The 26,959-nt window shown below is 56.6% G+C and overlaps 1 protein-coding gene across 9 annotated transcripts; it reads left to right on the forward strand.

The window, feature by feature from the left end:
• On the forward strand, positions 1-26,959 carry CAMKK1 (calcium/calmodulin dependent protein kinase kinase 1). Of its 9 annotated transcripts, none has more exons than XR_003792103.1 (18): positions 1-138; positions 6,697-6,819; positions 6,935-7,330; positions 8,227-8,274; positions 9,040-9,093; positions 9,643-9,694; positions 9,947-10,080; positions 10,489-10,525; positions 11,328-11,349; positions 12,597-12,685; positions 15,747-15,946; positions 17,801-17,854; positions 18,488-18,561; positions 20,248-20,335; positions 20,556-20,684; positions 22,764-22,867; positions 23,147-23,629; positions 25,003-26,959. XR_003792103.1 is itself a non-coding variant. In XM_029213357.1 (17 exons), exons 2-17 carry the CDS (start codon positions 6,787-6,789, stop codon positions 25,073-25,075), a joined length of 1,587 nt encoding a protein of 528 aa, XP_029069190.1. In that variant the 5' UTR covers positions 1-138; positions 6,697-6,786; the 3' UTR covers positions 25,076-26,959. The 9 variants fall into 9 exon arrangements, 3 of the variants coding, with proteins under 3 accessions (XP_029069190.1, XP_029069191.1, XP_029069189.1); XR_003792101.1 differs by lacking the exons at positions 1-138; positions 6,697-6,819 and adding exons at positions 353-473; positions 2,191-2,366; XR_003792102.1 differs by lacking the exons at positions 1-138; positions 6,697-6,819 and adding an exon at positions 2,084-2,366 and having other exon boundaries at positions 25,003-25,233; positions 25,728-26,959.

Genomic DNA, 26,959 nt, shown 5'->3' on the forward strand with positions numbered 1-26,959 from the left:
CAGCGCCGCTTGGAGCACAGGGGCCGGCGGTCTGAGCTCCGTGATCTCGGCCCTGGATAGGCGGGCGGGGCGGGATGCGCGCCGCGGGAGCGAGCCTGGCCGTCCTCAGGGCCGCGTAGAATCTCGCTGGGCACCGAGGTAGGGGTCGGCTGGGAGGGGGCCGGGGAGCGGGAGGGGACGAACGCCTGAACGTCTGCTCGGAGCCTGCAGGCGAGAAGGATGGTCTGCGAGGACAGCCGAGAACTAGTCCATGCGGGGATCCTCCCCCTTCGGTCTGCGGGGCCCAGTCTATTAGGTGCCTCCCGGAGCCTGCTTCTGCCTGCGCCGGCATCCGGGACCGCATCGATGAGGGCGCCCCGCCGTCTGCGTCCCTCTCCCAGCTCTGGTCTGCGGGACCGCGTCCATACCTGGCGTACTACCCCAGCCCCAGCTCGTGGTGGGAGGCCGTGTCTATGCGGAGTGGGCCCAGACAGGTGAACCCACGTGTGGATCTGCGCGGAGCGCTCCTGCCACACTGCCCACCTCCGAGTCTTCGTGCTGGAGCTGGGGCGGGGGGATGAATGGGACAGATGCGACGCGAGTGGCTTTAGCTGCGCAGTCCTCCCTGGTTGGGGCGGGGGTGGAGGGGGGCGGCGGAGGTGGATGCTGCGGTTTCGGCGGCCCGACAGGCACAGAACTGGTGGCTCGGAGGGTGCACACGTGCACAGGGACCTGTGTGTGGTGTTTGGAGGCGGGTGTGCGTGTGTCACGTGGGCACAGGAGTGTGCCTGTGTGCATTACAGGATGGAGTGGTGTGTGCGGGCGGGTCACGCGGATATCGGCGTGCGCCTGCTCCGGGAGTGGGGTGTGTGTGTGTGTGTGTATCTTGAGGGTGCAGGGGTGTGTAGAGAAGGCTGTGTCCCAGGTCACAGGACTGTGCCTCGGTGGGCTCATATGGGGCTGTATATCTGTCAAGTGGGCCGGGAAGTGGGAGGAGCACACAGCTTGTGTCCTTGAGGGTGCACCGACTGCCCTCACAGCCCCCACTCCTTCCTTCAGTGCATACAGACTGAGCACCCACCGTGTGCCAGACCGTGTCCTAGGCCCACAGACTCTGGGGACTCCTGCCCCTTCCTTGGCCTCTTACCCTCAGTCCCCACAGAAGGCAGAGGGATGATTTTTTTAAAACCTCATCCAAATCGAGTCACTCCCCTACTCAAAACCTTCCTCTGGCTTTCGAGGCCTCCTGGTCTCTGTCCAAAAAGACCCCCAAAGCCAAGCCCTGAGCCCCAGCCAGGAAGTGGCTCTCTGTCATGCACAGTGTGAACTTCTATCCTCTCCTCTGAAACCTGTACTCAGCAATCATGAAAGAGCTTAAATGCCACCTCCTCCAGGAAGCCATCTGTGAGGCCAGGCACAGTGAATGACTGGGCCCTGTCATCCAGGTGTAACTCTGCTTGCCATCAGGTACCTCTCACACGTGGATACCCCACTCTGGTGACATCGGCCTCCTTGCTGTTCCTCAGACAGGGCAAGCACCGTCTCACCTCACAGCCTTTGCGGTTGCTGTGCCTAAAATGCCCTTCCCAGATATCCACACTGTTCGCTCCCTCACTTCCTTCAGATTCCGCTCAAATCCTGCATCAGAAAGGCCTTTCCTGATCGCCCTTTATAAATAGCACCCCCCAGTGCCTCACTCTTGATTCCCCTGACACGATTGTATTTCTTCTCCATAGCATGTACTGTTTGACATACCATCTATTAATTCCTGGCTTTCTTGTTTGTTGCTTCTTGCCCCACTAGAAATTAAACTTCATCAGAGCAGGGACTTTGTCTTTTTGGTTTGCTGCTTTATTTCCTGGGACCTAGCACAGTGCCTGGGCATATACAGCAGGTGCTCAATGAGTTTTTCTTGCATGAATGAATGACCCTGGGTTTGCGTCCCAGAAGTCTGTGTCCCTGGCTGCTCCCTAGCCTGTGAGCCCCAGTCTGAGTCTAGGTCTCCTGCTCTTCTGTCCTCCAGATTCCAAGATCCTGGAAGGCCAGGTCTGGAAGAACTGAGACCAAATTTGCATGTTAGGAATATTCCCTCTAGCAACTGGTCTGGAGGATGGGGTGTGGTGGGGTTGGGGTGTGAGCCTGGAGGCAGGTGACCTGTGTGGCGGAAACAGGGGGGAAGGAAAGTGGCGGTCTGCGTCTGGACTTTTTAAGGAGTTGGGCTCAGTGACCTCATCCAGCACAGCAGTGGGGAGATCAGGAAGGAGATGTCTGAACTGCCCTCCAGCAGCAAAGGAGAGGGAGGTGTGTTCTGGCAGAAGGCACAGCTTGGACAAAGGCCTGGCAGCAGAACAGAGTCTGCAGTTTGGGACTTGCAGCCAGAGTGGAGAGTAAGTGTGGGGTTAGGGGGGATAAGGATGGGCAAGAGGGAAAAGATGGCTGATAAGGAGGGCTCCTGGGTTTCTGGGCTGGGAGAACTGCGGCGGGGGGGGGCACTCGTCTCAGCAATGGGGACAGAGGAGGAAGAGCAGACTCAGGGAAATGCTGAGTTGAACTGGAGCCGCTTGGAACTGAGCTGCCAGGGAACACGGAGGGGAGGAGGCGCAGACCTGTTATGGAGGATGCGGGGGCAGAGGGAGAGGGGGAGGCCTGGAGACTATCAGCCAAGGGCGCTCAGGATGTGCTGAGGGCTGCCGTGCTGAATCAGGCACAGAGCCCATCTCGGTGCCTGGGGCCTCCCTGGGAAGGAGGGGGCGGGGGCGTGTCCTCACAGCAGGCGTCCTGGAGCATGACAGACGCCTGGGCCTCCCTCGAGGGGACTGAGTCATCCTGGGCGGGGGCGGGAGCCACAGAGGCCACCCGTTGCCAGGGCCATCCAGACACTTGTCAGGAGCATAAACATGGCTCCTGTGAGGCAGCCCAGTGATGTCAAGGCTACTTTCTGTGTCTGGCCCGGGTGACTGGACCACCTCCTTACAGCTTTCCCTTCTGGCCTGCCCTCTGCCAGCCAGGGCCACAGCTTGTCTTGCCTAGATGATAGCTGAACCCCTGCTCAACCTTGCCCTGAGGTTCCCAGCAGCCTTCCAGAACTCAGGGTGAGGCCTGACTAGTACCTGAAGTCATCCCAGGAGAGTCTGCTTGAACCAGCGTGGATGAGAGCAGGATACCCCTGCTCTGTCCTGCGCTGGGCCTCCTCCGAGCGACCCAGGTGATGAGGCACATCCTGAGGGGGAGGCCTGGCCAAGCAGGGTCTGGAGCCAGGGTCTGCATCCCTTGGGAATAGCCAGACACCTGTGGATGAGGGACGTAGCCTGGGAGGAGAAACCTGAGGGGGTAATGTGCCAGGCCACCTGGGAGCGGGAGGCAGATATGGGGCTGCGCTTTGTACGTACATCAGGGCTCGCTCTCGGTGGCTGTGCCACAGACTCATCCCAGCTCCACGTCGCTCAGGCACAATCCTCTTCAACGTTCACAGTCTCGTCCATTTCCTCCCATAGCCCTGGGAGGCGGCATGATGGTGGCTATCTGTGCAGTTCACAGATGAGCAAGCTGAGGCCCCCAGGAGTTCAGTGATTCGTCCAGACAGCACAGTCACAGGCTGGGAGGACAGACGGGGGTAGCATTTTTCAGTGAGTGAGGGCCTGAGCCTGGCCATTCTCGGCTGCAGGACCAGGCTGGTCCCTGGGAGGCCATAGGAGTCCCATAGGAGTCCTTGCTGTGCCCTGGGCCTGGGTGCCAGCCTGTCTGTCCTTCTATTTGCCCATGTGGCTCCTAGCCACCTGCTGAGTCAGTTTATATGTAGTGTGCACGGAGGCCTCAGCTTAGAGAGGGCCTTGAGAGACCCCCTGGGTGAGCCTCCAGAGAGGGGTAGGTCCTGCCCAAGACACAGCCCAGCCCATCAGGCAGCCCCAGGCTGGTAGACTATTGACCATGTGGGAAGTTCAAACTTGACGCTGTGGGGTCAGATTGCTATGGCCCCCAGGGGCGCAGGCCCCACCTCCCATTCTGGGACACACATACACAAAGACCTAAAGGCACACAATGCACATGAACACACTTATCCACGAGTATAGACCACACCCATAGAGTTTTGTTTCCGTGCAGATCCCCTCCTGTGTGCGTTCCACTGCCCCCGGCCCCCCCCCCCACACACACACACTGTCACCCCGAGCCTACAGCCCTGCTTACGCGTACTCTCTCACGCGGACACACGGCCCTGTCTCCTGGACACGAGGCAGGAACCTGGGGCCTCCCCAGGGCGCCTCCTGCACAGACGTGCTTAGTCACCTGAATTTGATCCAGGCGGGAGGGAGGGCGGAGGGCCCGACGTCAGCCCTCACAGCTGCCTTGTGCCGCCGCGCATCCATCTGGGCCACGACGTGTCCCAGGCAATCACAACAACGGCAGCACAACTCCGTTTTACGGGGCTTCGTCAGTGGCAGGCCTGGTTCTGAGCCCGGGAAGGGTGTTCACTCCTTTTCGCAGCCCCGCGGGCGGGTGATACTGCTGTTAACCTCATTCTGCAGATGGGGAAAACCCAGGCACAGAGTGCCGTCACCTGCCCATGGGCACCTGGCCAGGAAGGAGCGTAGCCTGGCAGCCTGGCTTCAGAGCCTGGGTCCTCAACCAGGTAACAGGGCCCCAAACTGGAGCAGGAAGGCTCTGCCCTGACCTGCTGTGTGACCTCAGACCCATCCCTGCCCCTTGCTGGGCCCTACTTTCCCAATCTGAGAAAAGAGGGAAAGAGAGTTGAAGGAGGATGGCCTGTGGCTGGGGTAACAGCCTCAGGGAAATCCTATGCAAATTTGATGGGCTAGGGCAGCCTGTGGCCTCTGCCTGTGGTCACTCTTGGTCCCCTCGGTCACTGCTGTGGACAAGAGGACAGGAGTTCCGCACACTGTCATTTGTTCCCTGCCATGGGCTTGGCTTAGGCTCCTTGGGGTCTCCTTCCCCCTCTCTGCTTTTCCATCTGTCTAATGGGGCCAGGACTGTAATGATCACTATGGCAACTACTCATTCATTCAAAAAATATTTACTGTTTCTCTGTGCCAGGCACTGCTGCTGCCAGTAACCTTATGGAGACGAGGCAGACAAGAGCCCTAACCTGTGGAGTTTATATCCTGGTGGGAGAAAAAGGGCCTACAGAGTGAGGGGGAGGGGCGGCAGGGTGAGCCACCTACAGGGTGGGCCAAGCTTGTAGGGCTCCCTTTAGCCTTGGCTTCTTCCTTCCTGCAACCATCTGGTTCCCAAAGCCTCCCTGATGCTCTAATTCCATTCCACCTCCTCCAAGGAGGCCTCCATGATGCTCCAGCCCTACTCCCTTCCTCACCTACTTCAGAGAGTCCTCCCCAATGTTCTACTCCTACTTGCCACTCTCACCTCCTCCAGGGAGGCCTCCCTGATGCTCTAGCCTCACCAACCCCCACTCCCCTCACTCCTTTAGGTCCAGTGTCCATGTCTTTTCCTGTTGCCAGTCTAAATTCCCTTCTCCCTTCCTTTCTGCATGCCAGCATCAGCTCCACCAGGCTTCTACTCATACAACACACTGTGTGCCAGGCACAGGGGGTCTGGACCACACCCTTACCCACAATCCATCTCCAAGTTTTGCTGTGGCCTTAGGAATCTGGGAAGGTCCTGCATCTGTGGTACAGATGGGGAGACTGAGGCTCAGAGTCAGGAAGGAGCTGCCCAGGGCCCACAGCAGGTTGGCCGGCAGGACTGGAACCCAGCCCAGGCTCCTCTGTGGCCAGTGGACTCCAGTGAACCCCGCCTCCTTGACATCTGTCAAAGCAAGGTGATGGGGGAATAAGGGGTGTAACGGAGACCACGTTCTCAAAATTGTTGTGTGGTGACAGCACAAGTTACCACCAGACAGGAAGGGCAGAGGGTCAGGAGTCCATTTACTTCCTTTTCCTGAGAAGGTGCTGAGTCTGGTCCAGGAAGGGGGAGGGGCATCGAGTGGGGTGGGGCCAGTGCTCAGCCTGGGGCAGAAATGGAGTCCCAGCCTGAGTATCAGGGTTCAGCCCTGGGTCAGGGTTCAGCCCAGAGCTGTAGTTGAGTGTGAGGTCTGGGGCTGGAGGTTGGAGGTTGGTTCGGGGTTCAAGCTGGAGTTAGTCCTTGGCCTGGAGCCTAGATGGAGGCTCAGACTGCAATAGGGCCAGTGTGGATATAAGACCAGGCCAGGGGGAGCATCTCAGCCTGAACAGATGTGGGGAACATTTTAGCCACATGAATAAACTGGAAGGAAAAACCAGGAGAAATAAGTGCAGTGAAGTCTCTCTTCACAGTCACCAAAGTAGCAGCGTCCTCCTCTAATGGACCCTGTCCTGGGTTGCCGGCTCTGCTAGGGCAGGGAAGAGAGGAATGGGAGACTTGCCCTGTGGCCCTGGAGGGTCTCCTGGAGGAAGTGAGATGGGTGGGAGAGGCTGGAGGCCCAGGGAAGTCTTCCTGGAAGCAGTGAGGGGTGGACGGGGGGCCTGGATCAGCTTCCAGGCGGCCACAGCAGCAGCATTGGAATGCTCTGTTGTCAGGGGGTGGGGCTGTGAGTCACTGTGCTGTCTGCTGGATGGGGGCCTGAGCTGACCTGGGGCTCTGTTTCTCCCAGTACTGCTGGGCCTCCAGTGTTCTGCCCATGTCTGTCTGTCCTGACTCCAGAATATCAGATTCTCCCTGCTTCCCTGTGAAGCCAGGAAGGCTGATGTGACTGTGCCTGTTTTACAGATGCGGACACTGAGGTCTAGAGGGCTGGTGTGCAGCAGAGCCAGATGAGTTCCTGGAATTCCTTTAGTTAATAGGGAGACTTGAATTTGGATGCTGGCAACCCAGGCAGAGGGAACAGGCCAGGTAAAGACATGGAGGTGGGACTCACAGTTTGTGGCTACGATGGGAGAAGGGCCTGGAAATCTGACCTCCTTGCTCTGTGGCCGGGATTGAAGGCTTCTCTGCCCTCTTTTCTCAGGTTCCCAATAAGGCTACACAGAGGAACCCGCTGACTGTGGCAATGGAGGGGGGCCCAGCGGTCTGCTGCCAGGACCCTCGGTCAGAGTTGGTGGAGCGAGTGGCAGCCATGGATGTGGCCCACTTGGAGGAGACGGATGGCAGCCCAGAGCCCACCAGGAACTGTGTGAACCCTTCACCACGGGCCAGAGCTGTGATCCCCGGCGGTACTTCAAGATGCCCCGCCACCCGGCCCGGCCTCTCGGCCAGGAAGTTCTCCCTGCAGGAGCGGCCAGCGGGGAGCTGCCTGGAGGCCCAGGCTGCGCCTTACGCCACAGGGCCTGCCAGCCACATCTCCCCACGGGCATGGCGCAGGCCCACCATCGAGTCCCACCATGTGGCCATCTCGGACGCAGAGGTTGGTGGGGCAGAGCTAGGGGGTGCCCACGAGCTTTTCAGTAGTCCTCAGTGAAGACCCTTTGCTGTTCCTATCCCTGCCACACAGCTGTCTAGCCTTTGGTTTGCATACCCCCAGAGCTGAGGAGCTCACTACCTCACTACACGGTCTCTTCCCGCCCGGGGGAGCTTCATCTGAGCCAGTTGCTGCCTCCTGTAAGTCTCACCATTCCCACCCCCAGTCCAGGCCTAGGAAATAGGTCCCTGCCTTATTCCCCCAAGAAGTCCTCTTAGAGATCTGAAGGTAGTGTGTCCTCCTGTCCCCCAAGTCTTCCCCAGCTTGAGCCTTCCACCTCTAATCCTGCCTCTTAGAGTCTGCTCTGACTCAGGAGCTGCCAGCAGGCTTCCAGCCTCTGGGCTCCGTCCTTGCCACTTAGATCTGAAAGGGAACCCAAGTACTGAGCAATCTACAGGCTTCAGAAGCTGAGCTTTTCACGCCTGAGCCAGGGTTCTGGTCTCCTGTCCCCAAGGCTCTCCTCATCTTTCTTGTCCATGCAGTCTCCTCATTCAGCTGCTTCTGGAAACACTTGCTCATGGGTTTCTCCCATCAGGGTCTCTCAGCCCCCCAGCATCCAGGTAGGAATCAGTGCATTTTTCCACCACTTCCTAGGGAGCAAAGCATAGGTATGCTTCACCATTCATGTTTTCAAACATTGTCCAAGTCTTGTCACTTTCGGCTTCACTTTTGGCGTTGGCACTACTTCACTTGCCTATGTAAACTTGAAAGGTTGGTGAGACCCAGGGTCTGGGAGCAAGGGGCCTGGGGCCAGGATGGGGCCCTGGACGTGCTCCTGGAGTGGGAGCAGTGCTGCTTCTGGATCAAGCTTTACCTGATATCCTCTCTCTTTCCCCCACCAGGACTGTGTGCAGCTGAACCAGTACAAGCTGCAGAGTGAGATTGGCAAGGTAGGCCCGGGGGCAGGCCAGGAGCAGTGAGAACTTGTCTGAGGGATTTGCAGAGGCAGCCTGTCCAGATCCTCTGCTTGGCAAAATCCCCTCTCCTCCTCTGGGAATGTGAGGCTGGGCCAAGAAGGTCCTAGCCTGGAAGCGAGGAAAGTTTTATCCTCTATAGGAAACACCTGGGGTGGGGGGTGGGAGATGACTCCTGATTCCTGACTCCCCAGAGGTTTTTTTTTTTAATATAAATTTATTTATTTATTTGTTTTTGGCTGTGTTGGGTCTTCGTTGCTGTGCGCGGGCTTTCTCTAGTTGCGGTGAGCGGGGGCTACTCTTCGTCGTGGTGCGCGGGCTTCTCATTGCGGTGGTTTCTCTTAATGTGGAACACGGGCTCTAGAGCACAGGCTCAGTAGTTGTGGTGCACGGGCTTAGTTGCTCCATGGCACATGGGATCTTCCCAGACCAGCACTCGAACCTGTGTCCCCTGCATTGGCAGGTGGATTCTTAACCACTGCGCCACCAGGGAAGTCCCTTCCCCAGAGTTTTTGATGGAAGGGACTGGGGAAGGCATAGAGCTGTGTTGAGCCCGGCAGGGGCAGTGACCAGGGCATAGGAGCCCTCTCCCTGCCCGCCTGAAATTTATGCCCACTGGTGGCAGGGGTGGAGATGGGAAGCGGGGGGAGGGGGCTGGAGCTGTTCAGGCTCCCCTTCTCCTGGGCTAGTCCTGGGAGAGGCTGTCCTGTCCAGCGGGGGCTGACCTGTGCCTATCTGCAGGGTGCCTACGGCGTGGTGAGGCTGGCCTACAACGAAAGTGAAGACAGGCACTATGTGAGTCTGGGGATAGACTCACTATGTGAGTCTAGGGCCCCTCCAAGCTGGGCCCTAGGAGGCTGGGGGGGTGGGCAGAGGCTGTGCTAAGACAGAGGACAAGGCTGCCTGTGAACGGAGTGAGCTCCCTCTAGTTGCAGCATGCAGGCTCTTTAGTTGTGGAGCGTGGGCTTCATTGCCCCGCGGCATGTGGGATCTTAGTTCTCTGACCAGGGATCGAACCCACGTCCCCTGCATCGGAAGGCAGATTCTTAACCACTGGACCACCAGGGAGTTCTCGGGAATGAGCTTCTTGACCCTGGGAATATGCAAGCAGGGGCTGGATGCCTCTAAGGGGAGAGCTCTAGAAAGGCTTGTTGGGGGGAATACGGGTGAGGCCTAGGTTCAGATATGGCTCCCTCCTAACCCAGCATAACTGCAGCCAGTCCATATCCTCAGTGCCAGTGACAGATGCTCATGTGCCTTTCTGGACCTCAGTCCACATGTAACCAGCCTGTTCTAACCCCTGGTGGCTTCACACAAGTGACATGTCTGCCCCTCCCTCCTCAGGCAATGAAAGTTCTTTCCAAGAAGAAGTTACTGAAGCAGTATGGCTTTCCACGTACGTATCTGTCTGGTCCTGGGCTTGGGAGCTCCTGGCCTGGGGGCAGAGGAGGAGGAGACCTCGGAGGCTAGTTTTTGTTAGGACTGGGGGTAGACAGGGAGAAAATGAGCAAAGGCCTGGTGGTGGGACTGTGCTTGGGGGGTTGAGGCCAAGGCCATGGTCTTGCAAGATTCTTGCTTGAGGCTGGTCGCAGGGCCGTGGTGAGGCCCAGCCTTCTGCAACTGGCTGGACTCCCCTTCCTGGTCACAGGTCGCCCTCCCCCTAGAGGGTCCCAGGCTGCCCGGGCAGGGCCAGCCAAGCAGCTGCTGCCCCTGGAGCGGGTGTGCCAGGAGATCGCCATCCTGAAGAAGCTGGACCACGTGAATGTGGTCAAGCTGGTCGAGGTAGGCGGTGAGCCAGTGAGCACGGACCCAGCGATCCCGCTGAGGGAAATATGCCAAGGTCAGGGCCAGAATTGGGGTGGGGACTGCCGGGAGGCTTCTGGGGTCAGCTCAGGCTGGTCTGGGATGTTCTCAAGTTCTCATGGAGGGGGACGAGCTGCCCCAGAGGCAAGAAGTGAGCCCCCATCATGGCAGGAGGGGAAGAGGGGCTGGGTGCCATGTGGTGAACCCAGGTCGGGGCCAGTGATTTCTGAGGCCTCATCTGCCTGGTGCCTGCAGAGTTCCTGCTGCATCATCCAGGGTGGCTGTGGAGCACACTAGGGGTCCTAGGGCTGGTGAGGACGAGACAGCCTGGGATGCCCACCCCATAACTCCCCAAGACTCACCCTCATGTGTGCTCCCTCTCACCAGGTCCTGGATGACCCAGCTGAGGACAATCTCTATTTGGGTGAGTGACCCAGCTCATCCCCAAAGCAGCTTACCCCGGTGGGTCTGAGTGCTCCCCGGAGACACACTTGACGTCTAGATGGGCTGTGTGCAATGCACTGACCTCCTGGGGGCAGGGAGGAAACACATGTTCTCAAGGCCCAGATTCTCTTGCCCAGCCCTGCTGAGCCAGGCTCAGAATATCCAGTTAGATTCAACAAATATTCCCAAGCCCCCACTCCACTGATCGGAGAGATAGTAACTCTGTGCCTCAGTTTCCTCACCTGTAAAATGGGGATAATAATGGTATCTACCTCATAGTGTTGATGTAAGAAGAAAGTGAGTTATTATATACAAGACACATTAGCTATTATTAGTAATAGTATGCTGTTGTTATTACTTAAGTCCTTGGTGCCTGATTCAGGGCTGGGCTTAGCAGCTCTCAGGGAATGGCCAGAAGGAACACTGGCTTAGGAATCAGAGGCCAAATCTTTAGCCTCCACGCCCTCTCCTACCTGCCTATCTGCTATGACCTGTAGGAAAATTCCTGCCCCTCCTCTGAGGTTCAGTTTCCCCCCCATAAAAGGGGTCTATGTTGATGGTCCTCACTCGGCACCTGAGAATCTAGTGAGGCAGGTCCATAGTCGACCCACGCTCATTTACTTCCTCTGATACCCTGGGACCCCTGTCCTATCCCTCCCTCAAGTATGCCTGGATGCCTGCCCCCTCTCCCACCCTCCAGAACAGGGAGGAACCTTGGCATCGGCTGTTTTTTCAGCCTGGCTGCACCTTACCTACTCTTCTTTTCTTCTCTTTTCTTTCAGTGTTTGACCTCCTGAGAAAGGGGTGAGTTCCCCATCCCGATCAGGCAGGTCAAGTCTTCCTTTCCTTCCCTGTATCCTTAGTCCTGGGGTCAGCTACTCTAGCAAAAAAAAGAGGTCCAACCTCTGTCCTTAGGGAGCTGTGGTCTGGGTTGGGGAGTGGGGGCAGAACGAGAGACCAAGAGGATGATTCTTTGAAGGCCGATGGGGTCAGTGAGACTGGAATAGCGAGGGAGGCCTCAGGAAGAGGGGGTGGGTTTTGAGCCAGGCCTTGAAGAACTGGAAAGAAGATTTTGATGGAGAAGAGAGAGAAGAAAAGAATATTTCTCCAGCAAAAGTATAGATGTGGAACTCAACTCTCATCTGTATTCAAATCACAAAGAGTTCTTTCAGTTTTACAAGTTTGTGAGTTGGGTGGCTGGGATGCCATTCACTCCCATTTACAAGAAGGGAAGCTGAGGTTCAGAGAGGGTAAGTGGCTTGCCCAAAGTCACACAGCAAGTCACTGATGAAATCTAGGGTTGTAACTCATGTTTGCCTTGTCTGACCTTCTCAGGGTATGTGAAGAACAGCAGACATGCAGTAAAGGGCACGGAGCTGGGTGGACTGGGGGCCCTAACTGCCAAGGCCTGAATACAGGCTGTGACTTGTCTCTCTGCCTGGGAGGCTACCTAAAGACCAATTTGGGGAAGGGGCAGGGAGTGATGTCCTTTTAAGACTCAGGGGCTTTCAGCATTTTTGACCTCCATTCAAAGTAAGAAATACAAGTTTTACATTGCCATCCATATCTGTAATTGAAACCAAAGTTTTATAAAACAGTGTATTACATGTGATATACTCTGATATATTCTACTTCATTAGGAAAAAAAAAAAAAAAAAGCAGTAGGCATCCACTAAATTGATTTCATGACCTTCTTGGTCCTGGACCTACAGTTTGAAAACACTGCCCTAAATGGCATCTTCACAACTGTTTGATTATAGATAATTAAGTACTTAGAAGAAGGAATACCAAGCCAATCAGAAATTAAGATAAAGCTAATTTGAAATTGTAGTGATTGAAAAGGGATATTTGCGTCTATGCGTGTTTTCAAATTTTCATTGTATGGGAGAAGAAGCTACTCTCTGGGGTTTTAGGGACCCGTTCGAGCATAGAGGGCTCCCAAAAGGTCCTGAGGTGTCTGTACGGCCCAGTCCCTGTTCCCCTCCACCTGACATCTGCCTTTACTCATCCTGATTCGGGCGAAACATCCCTCCTCCCCGCCCTCCCCATAGGCCGGTCATGGAAGTGCCCTGCGACAAGCCCTTCCCCGAGGAGCAAGCTCGTCTCTACCTGAGGGACATCATCCTGGGTCTTGAGTACTGTGAGTAAGGGGCTGCCTGCTCCCCTGAGGCTGGAGACCCGGGGGGAGTGGAGGGGACACAAGAGGAGACGGAGCCCAGGCTGAGCAGACTCTGAGCAGTTCCTGTCAGTCAGTGCTGATCTACCAATCATCTTTAGTTGGGGGTGGGGAAATGGGCCTGTGGGCGGGGCCGAAACTTCCTGAACAGGTAGAGTGGCGGCAGACTTCACTGGGCATGCGCCAGGTCCTTCTCGGCGCCTGGTCGTCACCGCGTCGGCCAGCGCCTCGGACGTTCAGCGTGTATCTCACCTCTGCTGAATTCTTAGCCAAGCTTAGCCTCTCCACTGGGCCTCAAGAGCTGTGGGAAGGAATTTATGTCCAGCGGCTCGAGGAGGAGTCTGTCCTGGTGTGGGGCCAGTGGGTGGTAGCAGAGTCCGTTTACTGTGAGGGGCCCTAAGGTGATGAGAGCTCAGAAGGGAGAATGTTCGTTTAGTCTCTATCTGTGGAATTCATTTATTCGTTCATTTATCCATTTACGAGTACCTACTAAGTGTCAGCTGGGGGCGTGTAGATGCCAAAGACCCAGAAGTGATCTCAAGGATCTCGAAGCCTAGTGGGAGGGACGGGAACCTAAGCAGTGCCTGCCAAGGCTGGGGAGGCACAGGGGCTGTCAGAGCACTAAGGGACCAGGGGTGGCTTCCTGGAGGAGGCCACTTACGAGTAGGGTCCTGAAAGATGAGTAGGAGTTCGTTGGCTAGTTTGAGGCATGGTGGGAGGGAGTACACCAGGCGGAGAGAACTGCATGACAGCGGCACGGAGGGGAGTACTATTTGAGACTGGGGAGAAGTTCAGTTTGGTTAAGTCCAACCTGGGAGCCAGGGATAGGGAAAGAGGATGCTGTAAACACTGTCCAGGCTGCACTGCGAGGGCTGGGAATGCCTCCACAGAGGACTTTCATGGAGGACAAGAGGCCACCAGCTGGTCAGGGAGGAAGCTGGTTCTACAGCCCAACTGACAGATGGTGAGGCCTGGATTAGGGCAGCGGCAGCGGGGAGCAAATGTGAACGAGGTGAGGTGGGCAGCAGTGGGTGACTAACTGGTCATGGGGAGAAGAGGGCCCGCAGGCACCTAGGGTTCTGGCCTGGTTTGGGGAGTGGGGCACAGCCCATCCCTCTGAAATCTCAGCTTGGTTTATCAGAAGAATATTCTCTCCCTAGGGGAACAGGTGAGGACCAGCTGAGGTTTGACCTGCAGTGAATGTCTTTATCTCATCTGAGCCACTCCAGTGCCTTCATTTTAATGATGTCTTTGTACCTATGGGGAAACAGGCACAGAGAGGGAAGGGCTTTGCAGAAAGTCCCTAACAAAGGCCTAGAGGTGTGAGAAGGGGGCACTTCACCCTGGTGTGGTCGGCAGCAGACACGACCCCGTACCAGCTTGGCTTCCACCCACTTCTTGTCCCGGGCCTGTTGTCTCCCATCCTCTCTCTTGCAAAAAAACCCCCCAAAAAAACCAGAAAAAACAAGCTAATCCCATCTGGCTCTTGGGTAAAGCCTCATCAAGACCCAGCTAACCATGATGAAGGGCTTTCTGGAGTGAATTGGTCAGCAGCAGGAACTGGACAGGCAGACAAATGGTGGCACCCGGTGCTGAAGACCCGCCTTGTGATTCTGGCCCCCGGAAGGGAGAGCTGAGGCTGCCCGGGGAAGGCCCTGTGGTCGGGGAGGCTCAGGCCTGATTCTTACAGGCGGGGCAAGTGCAGCCATGCAGGTAGGAGAAGCAGTCGCGTCTGGAATATATCTCAGAGGTCCAGTCCCTAGAACTTGCTGATGAACTGGTGTGGAGTCTGAAGGAGAGGAGTTGAGGTTTTTGGCCTGAGCAGCTGGTAATATGGCCATTAACTAAATGGGAAAGACTAGAAGAGGAGCAGAGCTCTTCTGTTCTGTTTGTTTGGTGGTGCCCTGTGTGTGTGTGTGTGTGTTTAGACGGGGCGGGGGTTGCAGACAAGAGAAATCAAGTTCTCAATTAAATATGTGATTGACAAATACTGAAGTATATGTTGAGATGTCTGTGGGATATCCTTGTGGATAAAGAGCTGGGGGTTCAAGGGCGATGCCAGAGTTTGAGATAAGAATCTGAGCCCACTTTCCATGGTCCATTGTGTGTACCTGGCACATAGGAGGCAATCGCTATAGGGCCATGGGTCCTGTTGTTATTCTTATTAATATATGATGTTCACTCCCTCTGCCCCCAGCCTTCCTCTCCTTCTCCTTCCCCCTCCCCTTCCCTCCTTCCCATTCCATTCCCTCCTCTCCAACACCCTGGGGTCTGTTGGTCCAGGGGAACGTATTTGTTGAGCAGGGAGCCCATAAGTGGATGGCTGTGGGATGAGGTCAGTGCCTTTTCTCTGCTGGGACATTGCTGGTCATCTCGGCCTGAGCTGCCCATCTCTTCCCGGCAGTGCTGGACCCAGGAAGCAGGGTGGGCGCTCAGCCTACTAGAGAGGGCCGACACTTACCCCGGCCACATTCATCCCGGCAGTCCCAAGGCCTGGGGTACCCTCCCTCTCCAAAACCTCATCAGCCCAGAGTCCCTAGGGCTGAGGTGATACCTCTGCAGGATACCCCACAATCCCACCCTCAGTCCGAGGAACAGGGACAGCTGTGACAGGCTGGGTGTGGGGGATGGAACTGGGGAAAGATTTTGATGGGCTTCAAGCCTGTAGACAACACTCACATGGGAGGGCCAGGGATGGCCTACGGAGAACCCCTTCCCCCAGTTTCCTCTACGTCCACCCTCAGTGGCAGATGCCTTGATTGCCATGGAGAGAGCACTGGTCTTGGGGTCCGGAGATTCCTAAGAGTCCAGTCCCGGCTCTGTTACTAACAGCCTAGGTTAGTGCCTTCACTGCATAGCTGAGCAGGGGGCCCTAGGTCCTCGAGAGATGAATGTGTGCAGGGGACAGGAAGTCCCAGCTCCTTCTCTCCTGGAGTTTGAGGCAGCCTCCACGGCCAGGCAAGAGCAGGTGGGGGGTCTGGGCGGCAGGGCCCCAGGCCAGCGCTCGAGCTGCCTCTCTCTGCAGTGCACTACCAGAAGATCATCCACAGGGACATCAAGCCATCCAACCTGCTCCTGGGGGACGACGGGCACGTGAAGATCGCCGACTTTGGCGTCAGCAACCAGTTTGAGGGGAACGACGCTCGGCTGTCCAGCACGGCCGGGACCCCAGCGTTCATGGCCCCCGAGGCCATTTCTGAGTCCGGCCAGAGCTTCAGTGGGAAGGTGGCTCCCAGGACCGGGCTGGGTTGGGGTTCAGGTGGAGGGGTGGGGGTACGTGCCACAGGGTCCCATTTCCAACCTGAGGGTGCCAGGGTCCTCATGTCTCAGGAGGGACCGAACATGGTCCCCTCCGTCATGTTTGCCTCCTTCTGGAGTCCAACAAACTTGCCGAACTTGGGCCTCCTCTCGTCCTCCAGCAAAACGGCCCCAAGTCTTCCCTGCAGACACTTCCCGCCAGCTGCTCTGTGCTGAGTTCTGGGCTGGGCTGTGGAACACACGGAGGCTGGATGGCCCAGCTCCCTGCCCTTCTGGTCATGGTGCAAGGGCAGGAGAGCTCGTGTCTGGGGGGACATCAGAGCTTCCCCTGACTTCTTGGATATGGCAGCCTTTGAACTAGGCCTTGAATAATGGGGAGAATTTGAGCAGGAGGTGGGGCCCAGAGAACATACAAGGGAGCTGAGGGGCACAGCGGGGCTTAGACAGAGTTTAAAGGGTCTGGAAGTCCTAAGGGTCTGGGCTTTGTCCTAAGTGACAGAGGCAGTGGCAAAGGTTTCTGAGCAGGGACTGTGGTTCTGTGTGTCCCTGGGCACATCCTGCTCTACCCTGTGAAGTACTGGCTGCCCCACTGTGGTTCTGCCATGGAGGAAATGGTCGAGAGGCACTTGGACACGTGTGTGAGTGTGGAGCTCGGGAGACGGCTGTAGATAGAGATTATTTTTTTAACTTTTAATTTTGATATAATTCCAAATTTACAGAAAAATTGCAAGAAAAATACAAAAAACTCCCCTATATCTTTTATTCAGATTCACCAATTATTGACATTTTGTCCCACTTACCTTTTCACTGTCTCTCCGTATATTTATAGACGTTGGAGACATTATGCCCCTTTATCACTAAATACTTCTGGAGGTATTTTCTGAGAACAAGGACATTCTCTTACATAACCTCAGTACAGTTATCAAAGTTAGGACATTTATCATCGATAAAAGACTGTTATCTAATCGACCTTGTTCAGATTTCATCAGTTGTCCCCATACTGTCCTTTAATGCCTTTTCTTTTTCTGGTCCGGGATCTGATTCAGGGTCAGTCACTGCATTCACTTGTCACATCTCTTTGGGGTCCTTTAATCTGGAAAAGTGGCTTGACCTTGACATTTTTGAAAAGAACAGGCCTGTTATTTTGTAGAATGATGTCAGTTTGCATTTGTCTGGTGTTCCCTGATCGGATTCAGATGAGGCATCTGTGGCAGGAATACGTAGGCAGAGATTTGAGAATCATTCACATAAGAGAGAAAGTGGATACCAGGAGAGGAGGTGGGGTTCCAGAGGAGGAACTTGTAGAGAGAGGGCACATTCAAGGGTGCAGGGAAGCCCCAAGGGGCTGTGGAGGTAGCTGAGGGCCAGGGGCTGTTCTGGTGTCAGAAAGAAGGTGGATGGTGGCTTTTCCAGTGGATCATCAGGAAGAGGGATGACTTCTCGAAGCCAGAGCTGGTTTAGCGAGTACAAGTTCAACATATACTGTCGTTTCTGGGGTGCGTCTGTGTCGTGCGTACAGCAAATGCGACCCTGTAGATGAAGGGGGTTTTGTACCTGTTGAGTTGGAAACATGTCTGGTTTGGGCCCATTCCAAGGAGACTTGGAAACCCTTGACAGCAAGGGCCCTGGTCTGGCTGTCCCTGTGTCCGCAGTGCTCAGCACAGGGTCCAGCATGGAACAGGGGCCTGGGAGTGTTTGTTGAGTGAATACATGACTGAGGAAGGAGGTTCCCCACTTGCCCTCTCCCATGGCCCACTGAAGCTGGGTGACCAAGGGGTGTCAATTCCTTTTGGGGGACTGATATGAGCTCTTTCTTTCTAGGCCTTGGACGTGTGGGCCACAGGGATCACGCTGTACTGCTTTGTCTACGGGAAGGTGAGTGCTGGGTGGGCTGGCAGAGGTGGGGCAGCCCTGGCACCATGGGCTGGGCACCATGGGTCAGGATGCATGACAGATGCAGGCCCTGCCTTTGTGTCCTTAAGTAAAGTGACTTTTGAAAGAGCCCACCCAGCTCAGAGAAGATGGAAGGAAAAGGGACTTTTCTGTTCTCCTCTTGTCCCCTTGGGGGGATGGATTCATGTGCAGGAGTCCTGGGACAGCAGACATCCCAAGGGAGGTGTAGATGGTGCCATTCATTCATTCACATATTCACTCACTCATTCATTCATTCAACAAATTGTCCTTGACCTCTGCTCTGGGTCAGGCCGGACACCCAACCTTGACACGCCGAGATCCCCGTCCTCACGCGCTCCCACTCCAGGGACCGTGCTGAGGCACAGGCGGGAATCTCAGGGAACATGTTCCCAAACTTCAGGCCCCGGCAGTGCAGGCCTTGCTGCGAGTGGCTGTCATGCACTCATTCGTTCAGTCCACATTTGTTGAGCATCTCCTGTGGGCTAGGACCTGCACAAGTTAGACGAGGTTCCCCCCCAGCTCACGAGGAGCCCGGAGCTGCCCTCAGCGAGCTGAGGTGCTGGGTGCCGCAACCTTTGTCTCTCCCCGCTGCAGTGCCCATTCATCGATGATTTCATCCTGGCCCTGCACCGCAAGATCAAGAATGAGGCCATCGTGTTCCCGGAGGAGTGAGTTGTCCACCACGGGCCCCGCCCACCCCCAGGGAGGCGTGTCTGGGTTTTAGCAGAGCTTTTGTCCTTTCCGGGCCCCACCCCAGCCTGCAGATCTGGAGGTTGGGGTGCTGCTCCCTGGGAGCAAATGGAGGGACATGTGAGCAGGGTCTCAGACATCTGGGTTGGATCTCATTGAACAGATGGGAACTCTGAGGCTGGGAGTGGGGCAGGGATGACCCCAGGTCACACATTCATCCTGCTTCTTCACTGAAGGCCTCCAGGAGGTCAGTGGCATCAACCCCATGCAGACCCTGCACCCGCGGGGAACCTCTACCTTCTCCACACGGGGTGGGGGTGGGGGCTTCATGATGCCGGTGCACTCCCCCATTTCACAGATGGAAAAGTGGAGGCTCAGTGGGTCTGGGATTTGAAGCCACTCCCTCCCCCTTGCCCCTTCCTTTGTGACTGAGGTCTCTGAGCCCAGAAGGACTGTTTGGAGAGGACTCCCCACCCATCCACGGTTCTCCCGATTATGATGCCAGCTACCATGGCAGCCAGCCTGAGTCCCCTAGCGCCGCACTTTTCAGGGCCCTTTTACCATCTGCGCAGAGTGCCCAGGTCAGAAACCAACCTGGGAGTTGTCCTCGGGGTCCCTGCCCCTCGCACCCACTTCCTGTACGGCCCCAAGCCGTGCTCAGTCCACCTCTTACATTTCTCTCGGTTCCGTTGCCAATGGCACCCCCTGCCTAGTTCAGGCCTCTGCCTTGTCCAGCTACTGCAGTCAGGCCAGAGTGACCCTGATGAAGCGCAACAGATCTCACCACGCCGCCTGCTGAAAGTTTTTCCAAGGTTTCCCAAAGCCCACAGGAAGAGGCACGCCCTGGCCCGGGCATTCAAGGACCCCTGGGTCCCCCCACCTGTTCACCTGCCGCCGGCTCCCTGCTCCCTGCCGCCATCCCCATGGCAGTGGCTTCCTCCCCTTTCCCGTGACTGCCTGTCTCCCAGCCTTTCCCCCACCACCCCCGCGGTATATCCTTCTCCCCAGCCCAGGAGTTTGAAAAGGGATTAAGTATCTAGGACAGCAGAGGGAGCCAAGGTCATAGCCCTGAGAGTAGGTTCCTTCTCCCAAGAATTTAAGTAGCAACGAAGCCTGAAGTTTAAGCAGAGACAGTCGAAGCTGATGTGGGGCTGAGTCCTGCTCTCCTGCCCCTGAGTCTTACCCCTACCCTCCCTTTTCTGGGTGGTGGTGAGCCTCGGTTTCCTCCTCTGTCAAATGGGTATCTTCCCTGACCGCCTCCCAGGCGGAGGAGAAGATAAGATGGTGAGTGGGGGTGAAGGCCTCTTGGGGGTCCCATAAAGCGCCTCTTCTCGCATTATCCTTGCCACCTCTGCCTCCCAGGGGGTGTCCAGCACCCATGGGACCCCGTTTGTGTCTGTGACCTCTGCCCCCTGAGGGAGACTGCTTTACTTCGTACTCAGGGGAGAAGGATATCCATACGCTTGTTCTGGAGCTCTCTCCTTCCACCCTGGTGCTTTTGGGGGTGTCCCTCCTGCTCTCTGAGAAGGGGGGTCGGCGGTGTCTCTGCCCTGGTGTGCACTGATCAGGGAAGCACTGATCAGGGAAGCAAGGTGGGATGCAGAGGTGGGAAGCAAAGGACCATCAGCTGTCTCTCCCTCGTCTCCTTCCTTCCCCTTCTTTAGGCCAAAGGTCAGCGAAGAGCTCAAGGACTTAATCCTGAAGATGCTAGACAAGAACCCTGAAACAAGAATTGGGGTGCCAGACATCAAGGTTGGGGAACCAGAGGTGCTGGGCTGGGCTGGGCCACAGAAAAAAGGCCTCAGTTTCCCCTTCTGGGGAGCCTTACACTGGGGACACCTGTGTATTGGGTTGGGGTTTGGGGTTTTTGGGCTTTGGACCCTCAAGGCGACTGTTGGTGGGATGCCTGGGTCCCTCGCTCGCCGATGTCTGTCGCCTGTGGCCCTGACCCTCCCTGCCCTCTGCTCTGCAGTCGCATCCCTGGGTGACCAAGAATGGGGAGGAGCCCCTTCCCTCGGAGGAGGAGCATTGCACTGTGGTAGAGGTGACGGAGGAGGAGGTGAAGAACTCAGTCAGGCTCATCCCCAGCTGGACCACAGTGGTAAGAGGATGGCGGTGGGGGGGGGGGGGGGGGCGGGGAGGCACCGACTCCTGGGAGGGCCTGGGGGGTGGGCGTGGCTGCCGCCTGAGACTAGCTCTGTGCTGGGCCCTGTGGGGGGCAGAGGGCTTCCTGGTTGGCCAGCCCCATGCTGGGCCCCTGAGGCCACTGTTCCGCTAGAGGCCCACAGGAACAAGGTCACATTATTCAGCCTCGTGGTGGGGAGACCAGGAGGTGTGGTGAGGAGAGCGAATGGTTTAAATATACTGCCCTCACTGAGTGTCCACATTCACCACGACCAGAGAAGCATTTCCTTCCTTCCTTCCTCCCTCCTTCCCTCCCTCCCTTTCTTCCTTCCTAAGGTTTATTGAACTTCTGCTATTTTCCAGGCACTGGACTAGGTGCCAAGGGCGTGAGAGGGAAAAGGCCTAGCATGCCCTTGATTTGGAGACGTGGTCCCGGGGCCCCCGCGTGTCAGGCAGATACCACCCGTGTGCTCCCTCCGCTTTCCTCTCGTGTTTCAGCTTTTCGCATCCTCCTCTGGACAGCTTCCACGTTAACAGTTGGGAGTTATTAACGTAGCCCCTGATGGCCATCTGTTTTTTTGTGTGGGGGGACTCTGAGAGCCATGGCTTGCCCCGCGCTGAGGTTTCACAGTGAGTCGGGGTGAGCACAAGGCTGGGAGAGCGAGCTGGGGCCTGTGCCTGGCATGGGGTCTGGCCTGTGCACTTCATGCCTCCCTACTGGGTCCAGTAGGGCCAGCGGGCTAGAGTCCTATGATCTACAGAGCTCCAGGGCTGTATGGGGTCTCTGGAATTGTCAGCTCCCGCAGGGTCCCTACTGCCACTTCCCTGGTCTTAACCACCATACTCTCTTTTCTAAACCACTGGAATCGCCTCCCAGGTTGTCCCCCTGCCCTTCCTCCACCCTGGCCCCCACTACAGTTAACACTCAACTCAGCAGCCAGGGTGGCCCAGGGACCTGGTCATGTCCCTTCTCAGCTCAGACCCTGCTCACTCAGGCCCCCGTGTTGCTCAGAGTAAGAGCCACGCACCTGACTGCCTGCCAGACCCTGCATGGCCTGCCTGCCCCCCTTTCCCCTGCCCACCTCCTCTCCCCACTCCGTTCACTCCGACCACATGCCACGGAAGCTGCCGCCCCAGTGCCTTTGAACATCCCTTCCCTCCGCCTGGGGTCCTCTGGCCCAGATGTCCACAGGGCCGCTTCCTCATCCCTCCAGGTCTTCACTCCACAGTCACCTTCTCAGTGAGAAGTGAGTGAACCTTCCCGGCCCCTTATGGAAAATTCCAACCTCCTCTTTGTCATACCTCATCCCCCTTCCTTGTTTTATTTTTTCCTCCTGAGCCCTTACCACTAACTAACATATATTCTACTGATCTGTCTTATTTATTGCCTGTCCCCGCAACTAGAATATAAACTCTATGAGGGCAAGAATTTTTGTCTCGTTGTGGTCCCTGTGCCTCGAATAGTGTCTGGCATATGTAGGCGCTCAATAAATACTTTCTGTTGGAAGGAAGAAGGAAGGAGGGAAGAAGTAAAGGCGCCCCTGATGCTATGCTGGTGTGTGAGAATTTGTGTGCGTGTGGGCAGGAGGATGGAGCTGTCCTTGTAGCGGGAGGAGGGACAGTCAGAGAGCTAGGACACAGCAGCCTGTCCCCTCCTGGCATCCCCCCAGGCCACTACGCAGCTCCTCTCTGGCCCCTGGGACAGCCTCTTCTCGACTCCATCCTTCCTGTGTAGCCAGAAGGCATTTCCAGATTGCACTCGCCATGCCCTCAGCTTCGCATTCCAGACCCTTCCTGGTCTGCTCCTGGCCTCTGTGCCCGCCACGCACCAGATGCACCGGGCTCCTCGCCGTTCCCAGAATTCACCCTCAACCAGCTCCCCTCCGTGCTCTTGCCATTTTTTCTGCTTGGGATGTGCTTCCTTGCTCTGCCCAAGGAAAGGGAGCTTCAGCAGGGCCCACCCAGCAGCCTCCCCGTCCGGGAGTCAGGGTGGAGGCTGCCAGTGCGTCTGGGAACCCGGGGGCCTGTGTTCCTCACGCTGGTGTGTCTTCCCCAGATCCTGGTTAAGTCCATGCTGAGAAAGCGTTCCTTTGGGAACCCGTTTGAGCCCCAGGCGCGGAGGGAAGAGCGCTCCATGTCTGCCCCGGGAAGCTTATTGTCGTAAGTACTGGTGGGCTGAGGCCTGCAGGGTGCTCCCTGCGGTGGGGTGAGGGCTGGGGCCCCTCCCCTCACCCTCAGCATCGCCAGGCTGTGCAGGCTGAGCCCGGAGCCTGGGGACTCGGCCAGGCCTCAGAGCAGGGCCCTGTCTGCACCTCTGTTCTCAGCCCACGGCAGCCTAGTCGAGGTTTGCAGGCAGACCTCTTTGTAGAAGGTTGGTTTGTGTGTGGAGGGAGGGACACTTCTGCTGACTCTTCCTGGTCCGGGGGTGGGGTGGGTCAGCTGCCTTCCTGAGTGGCCTGTGCTATACATCCGGTCATTGCCGAGGCCGTGCACCCAGTCAGCACTTCGTAAATGCTTGTTCAGCGAGTAAGGACAGGCAGACTGGTGACGACGATGCTGGGCCAGGGAAGAGGAACCCCCAGTGCTGCCGGCTCCCGCCTCAGAGCCCAGCAGGTACATTCGCCACCTCCTGGGGGAGGGCAGAAAAGCAGTTCCCCAGACCTCCGTGAGCCTTGCCCTCAGCGTTTCCACCTCCTTCCACTGAAATAAAAGTTTGGGATGCTGACAAGGCCTGCTGGAGTTTGCGCACAGACCTGCAGAGAGAAAACAGTAAGGGGGTCCTGGACCAGAATGTGGTCCTGGGACTTGGGTCGCCTTCCTCTAGCCTGCGAAGGGAGCTGCGGGACAGAGGGGCTGTGCCAGCCAGCCCGCTCTGCGGAGGAGATGTGCTCCCCTGGGAGGTGAGCGGCGGCTGCCTTCCAGGTACGTCGGCCTCTGGGGAAGGAGCAGTTTCACTTGTGCTGTCCGGGGGCCCAGATGTGGGTTTCGTCTGTGTGAGACCACCCTCTTCAGACGTACGGGGTCCCATCATAGTGGACAAGCTGGTGTCTGCTCCCTGCCAGAGGTTGCTTGCACCCAGGGAGGTCCACGTACCAACCTCTTGCCCTCCTCTTGACAGACTCCCTGGCCTAAGTGGGGTGAGCTCTGGGGCCTGGGAGAGGCCTCGACTGTCCAAAGCTTACTTCCTGTTCCCTGTCTCTTCTGTGAGGTGGCCAGTCCTAGGGAAGGGGTTCCCTGGGCTCTTTTAGATCTGCAGGCTGCGATGCTGGAATTGGGCATAGTGTAGGGGACCACATATTCTGCGTCCAAATGGAGCCACTCTTGACAGCGAAAGAGGAAGCTATTACTAACTATGCCGGGGACAACAGGCAGAACTAGGACCATGAGGCGCAAACCCGGATGTCTGGTCTCCAGCTCAGTGTCTGTGACTAGGCGCCCCCTAGTGGTAGTTCGGGCCAGTCACAGGCCAGGGACGCATCTACGCAGGGCACAGGGCTGGGCATGAAGAGTACACCTGAACAAGGCAATCGTTGTCCTTTCATGGACATGTTAATGGGGAGACAGGTCAGTTCCTTCATCTGGACTGTGAAGGGATTGGGCTTAACACTTCCCAGCTATAACATTCTATAGTTCTGTGACTCAAGTTTAATTTTGAAAAGCAGGTTTTACCTTGTCAGAGTCCCAACATTTGTCCTTGATTGTCTCTGTTTTTTATGCTTTGGGATAATTGTTGAAACTCTACAGTAGATTTAAATGAGATTGATCCTTTTTAAAGGTATCAAAATCCACTCATTGATCATGTTTAAAAAAAAAGGTCTTAGGGGAAAAAAGCAGATACAGGAATCTACTGAATATATGACAGAATCCTGAGACCGATAGGTAGAATCTGTCCTGTGAACAAAGAAAAGAAAATGCAAAACCAAAGCCCTTCGACCCAGGACCATGGGGGCTGATCTAGGCCAACCTAGAAGGCCTGTGACCCGGCTGGTCCTTGAGGGTGCAGGGAAGTCAGCTCAGGAAGGTCAGATCTGGAGAGGCTCCGGAAGCCTGGCTGGGAAATCTAGATTTGGTCTCCAGGCAGTAGGGAGCCACGGAGGGTTGTGGGCTGAGACTAGGGGTGAGGAAACCAGCAAGGGACCACAATGCAGGAGAGTGAGACTGAGATGAGCTTAGAAAGGAGGTGAGGGGGGATTTGAGAGATGTGGACATAAATGCCTGTGAGTGTGTGTGAGTGTCCTCGTGCATGCAATGTTCTGACCCCTGAGGTCCCTCTGCCTCTGGTGTCCCCTGAACAGGAAGGATGGGTGTGGTGAAGGAGGCAAAAGCCCGGAGCTCCCCGGCGTCCAAGAAGATGAGGCTGCGTCCTGAGCCCCTGCATGCGCCCAGGGCCGCCTGGCAGCACGCTCATCCTGCGGCTCCAAAGGCCCCCTGCCCTCATGCCAACAGCCGCCCCTGCGGGCAGGGGGCTGGGGACTGTGGCCCCTCTCCCGGCCCTCCTCCCCTGTCGTGCTGCATGACCTCCACAAGTGCGTGTCCAGGGACAGGATCGGAATGTGTGTCACCTGGGGTTTGGGGGGGGGGTAGGGCTCCCACAAAGCCTTTTGTTTCGTCCTGGCTCTCCCTGGCGGGACCCATTCTTTGGGGAAGCTGGGTGCCCGTGGTGCCTTAGAAACCTCACCGGCTGGTTGGCAAGGCCCAGGGGCAGGAGGCAGGAAACCAAGATGACAGGTGGAAGCCTTGTTTGCTACCACTGCAGAGGCCGGGTGGGCGTGGCTCAGCCGCCACCTGCACAAGGAGGGGTGTACCCTGCCCTCCTCACGGGGGCGCTGCCAGAGCTCTTGTCTACTGAGAACACTGACGTGGAGGCTCTGGGCCCTTGGTGGGTATTCCTGGGCCTCACTGGGGCGGGGGCCAGTATTGGAGAATCCAGGTTCCTCTTTCGTTATCTTTTTTTTGGTAACTTGATGGGGGAGGTAGGTGCAAAGCTCTGCCTGGGGACACGTGTCGCGCTTTCCTCCAGCTTTGGGTGGTTCCCGGCATACCCACCAGCACTTGGCAGCCAAGTGGATTGGACTGGCCTTCCCGGATTGTGTTTCACACTCTGGAGGATGGGCTGAGTGAGGCTTTGAGCAGAGGCCCGAACCAGGAACACCACCCTTCCCTGCCCGCCTCCCTCCCTCCCCCCGTGGCGCCCCAGAGCCCTGGCTGCCAGAGATACCAGGGCTGACATCGACCGAGGGCCCTGGACTCACAGGGCTGAGACCTTGCAGAAGCTGAAGTAACTGAAATCCAGTCTGCGATCCAGCACCGGCCTCCCCATCTGGTCCTGCAGGCTGCCCTCACGTTCCAGTGATGAAGGACCAAGTGCCCAGGTTGGAGGCCTCGCTATAGCTGGAACCCTGGTGGGGTGTGCACGCTGGCAGGTGGCCACGGAGAGGTGGGCCTTCTGTCGCTGGCTCACCCCAGAACAGTTGTCATCCCACCTGCTCAGAGCTGGAGCCGACTTCTCTCTGGGATCAGTGCCTGGCTTGCTGGCTTGGCCTTGACTGACCAAATGCTGAAGAGACTGACCCCCAAAGGAAAATAAAGCAGGACTCCAATACCTGCCCTGAAGACATGGGCCAGACAAGGGATTTCAGTCACCCTCACGGGGCTCCTGTTGCAGGAGAACTCTGTTCGGAAGGGAAGGAGGTGGGGCTGGAGGAAGGCTGCATCCCGCGTGTGTCTGTGCCTGTGGGTGTACATCGCCTCTCCATGCACGCACGCCCGTGCGTGCGCATCTGCTGCACACAGCATGTCTTGCACCAGCACGTGCATCTGTAATATAGTGTCTATGTTTATTTAAGGCTCTGAGCAGAACGCAGCCAGTTGTCGCCAGGTCCACATTTCTCCCTGCTCCTCTGCACTAAGGCATTGTAACCCAGGGCTTAAACAATAATTCGGTACTGTTCTTAAAAACACTTTTTATAGAGTTCATGGGAGGCCATTCACGGATCAGCAGGTTTTCCCTGAGCATCTCTGTGCTGGGGCCTTGGAGGGTAGGGGTTTCAGGGACACGCTCCCCCCTCGCAGAGCTCAAAGGTGGGCCCGGCTTCATTGCCCATGCTCACCCCATCACTGAGGGTTTGGATTGGCATCATTGTTTCTGAATGTAGCACAAGGGATGGACAGACTCCATAAGAGTGTTTTAAAAATTAACTTCCTAGGAAGTGAGTTAAAAATAATAAAAGCCCTTTCCTGAGTTAAAACAAA

This window comes from Monodon monoceros, unplaced genomic scaffold (assembly GCF_005190385.1).
Source record: "Monodon monoceros isolate NGI ecotype Baffin Bay Population unplaced genomic scaffold, NGI_Narwhal_1 Super_Scaffold_9, whole genome shotgun sequence".
In the NCBI taxonomy this organism is placed as follows: Eukaryota; Metazoa; Chordata; class Mammalia; order Artiodactyla; family Monodontidae; genus Monodon; species Monodon monoceros.

What these genes read in the sequence shown, in the direction of transcription:
- CAMKK1 (XM_029213356.1), top strand. Translation starts at nt 2,244, where the DNA reads ATGTCTGAACTGCCCTCCAGCAGCAAAGGAGAGGGAGGTGTGTTCTGG. An exon ending in ACTTGCAGCCAGAGTGGAGA is followed by an intron (nt 2,367 to 6,934) that starts GTAAGTGTGGGG and finishes CTCTTTTCTCAG; the next exon opens with GTTCCCAATAAGGCTACACA. An exon ending in GCCATCGTGTTCCCGGAGGA is followed by an intron (nt 18,562 to 20,247) that starts GTGAGTTGTCCA and finishes CCCCTTCTTTAG; the next exon opens with GCCAAAGGTCAGCGAAGAGC.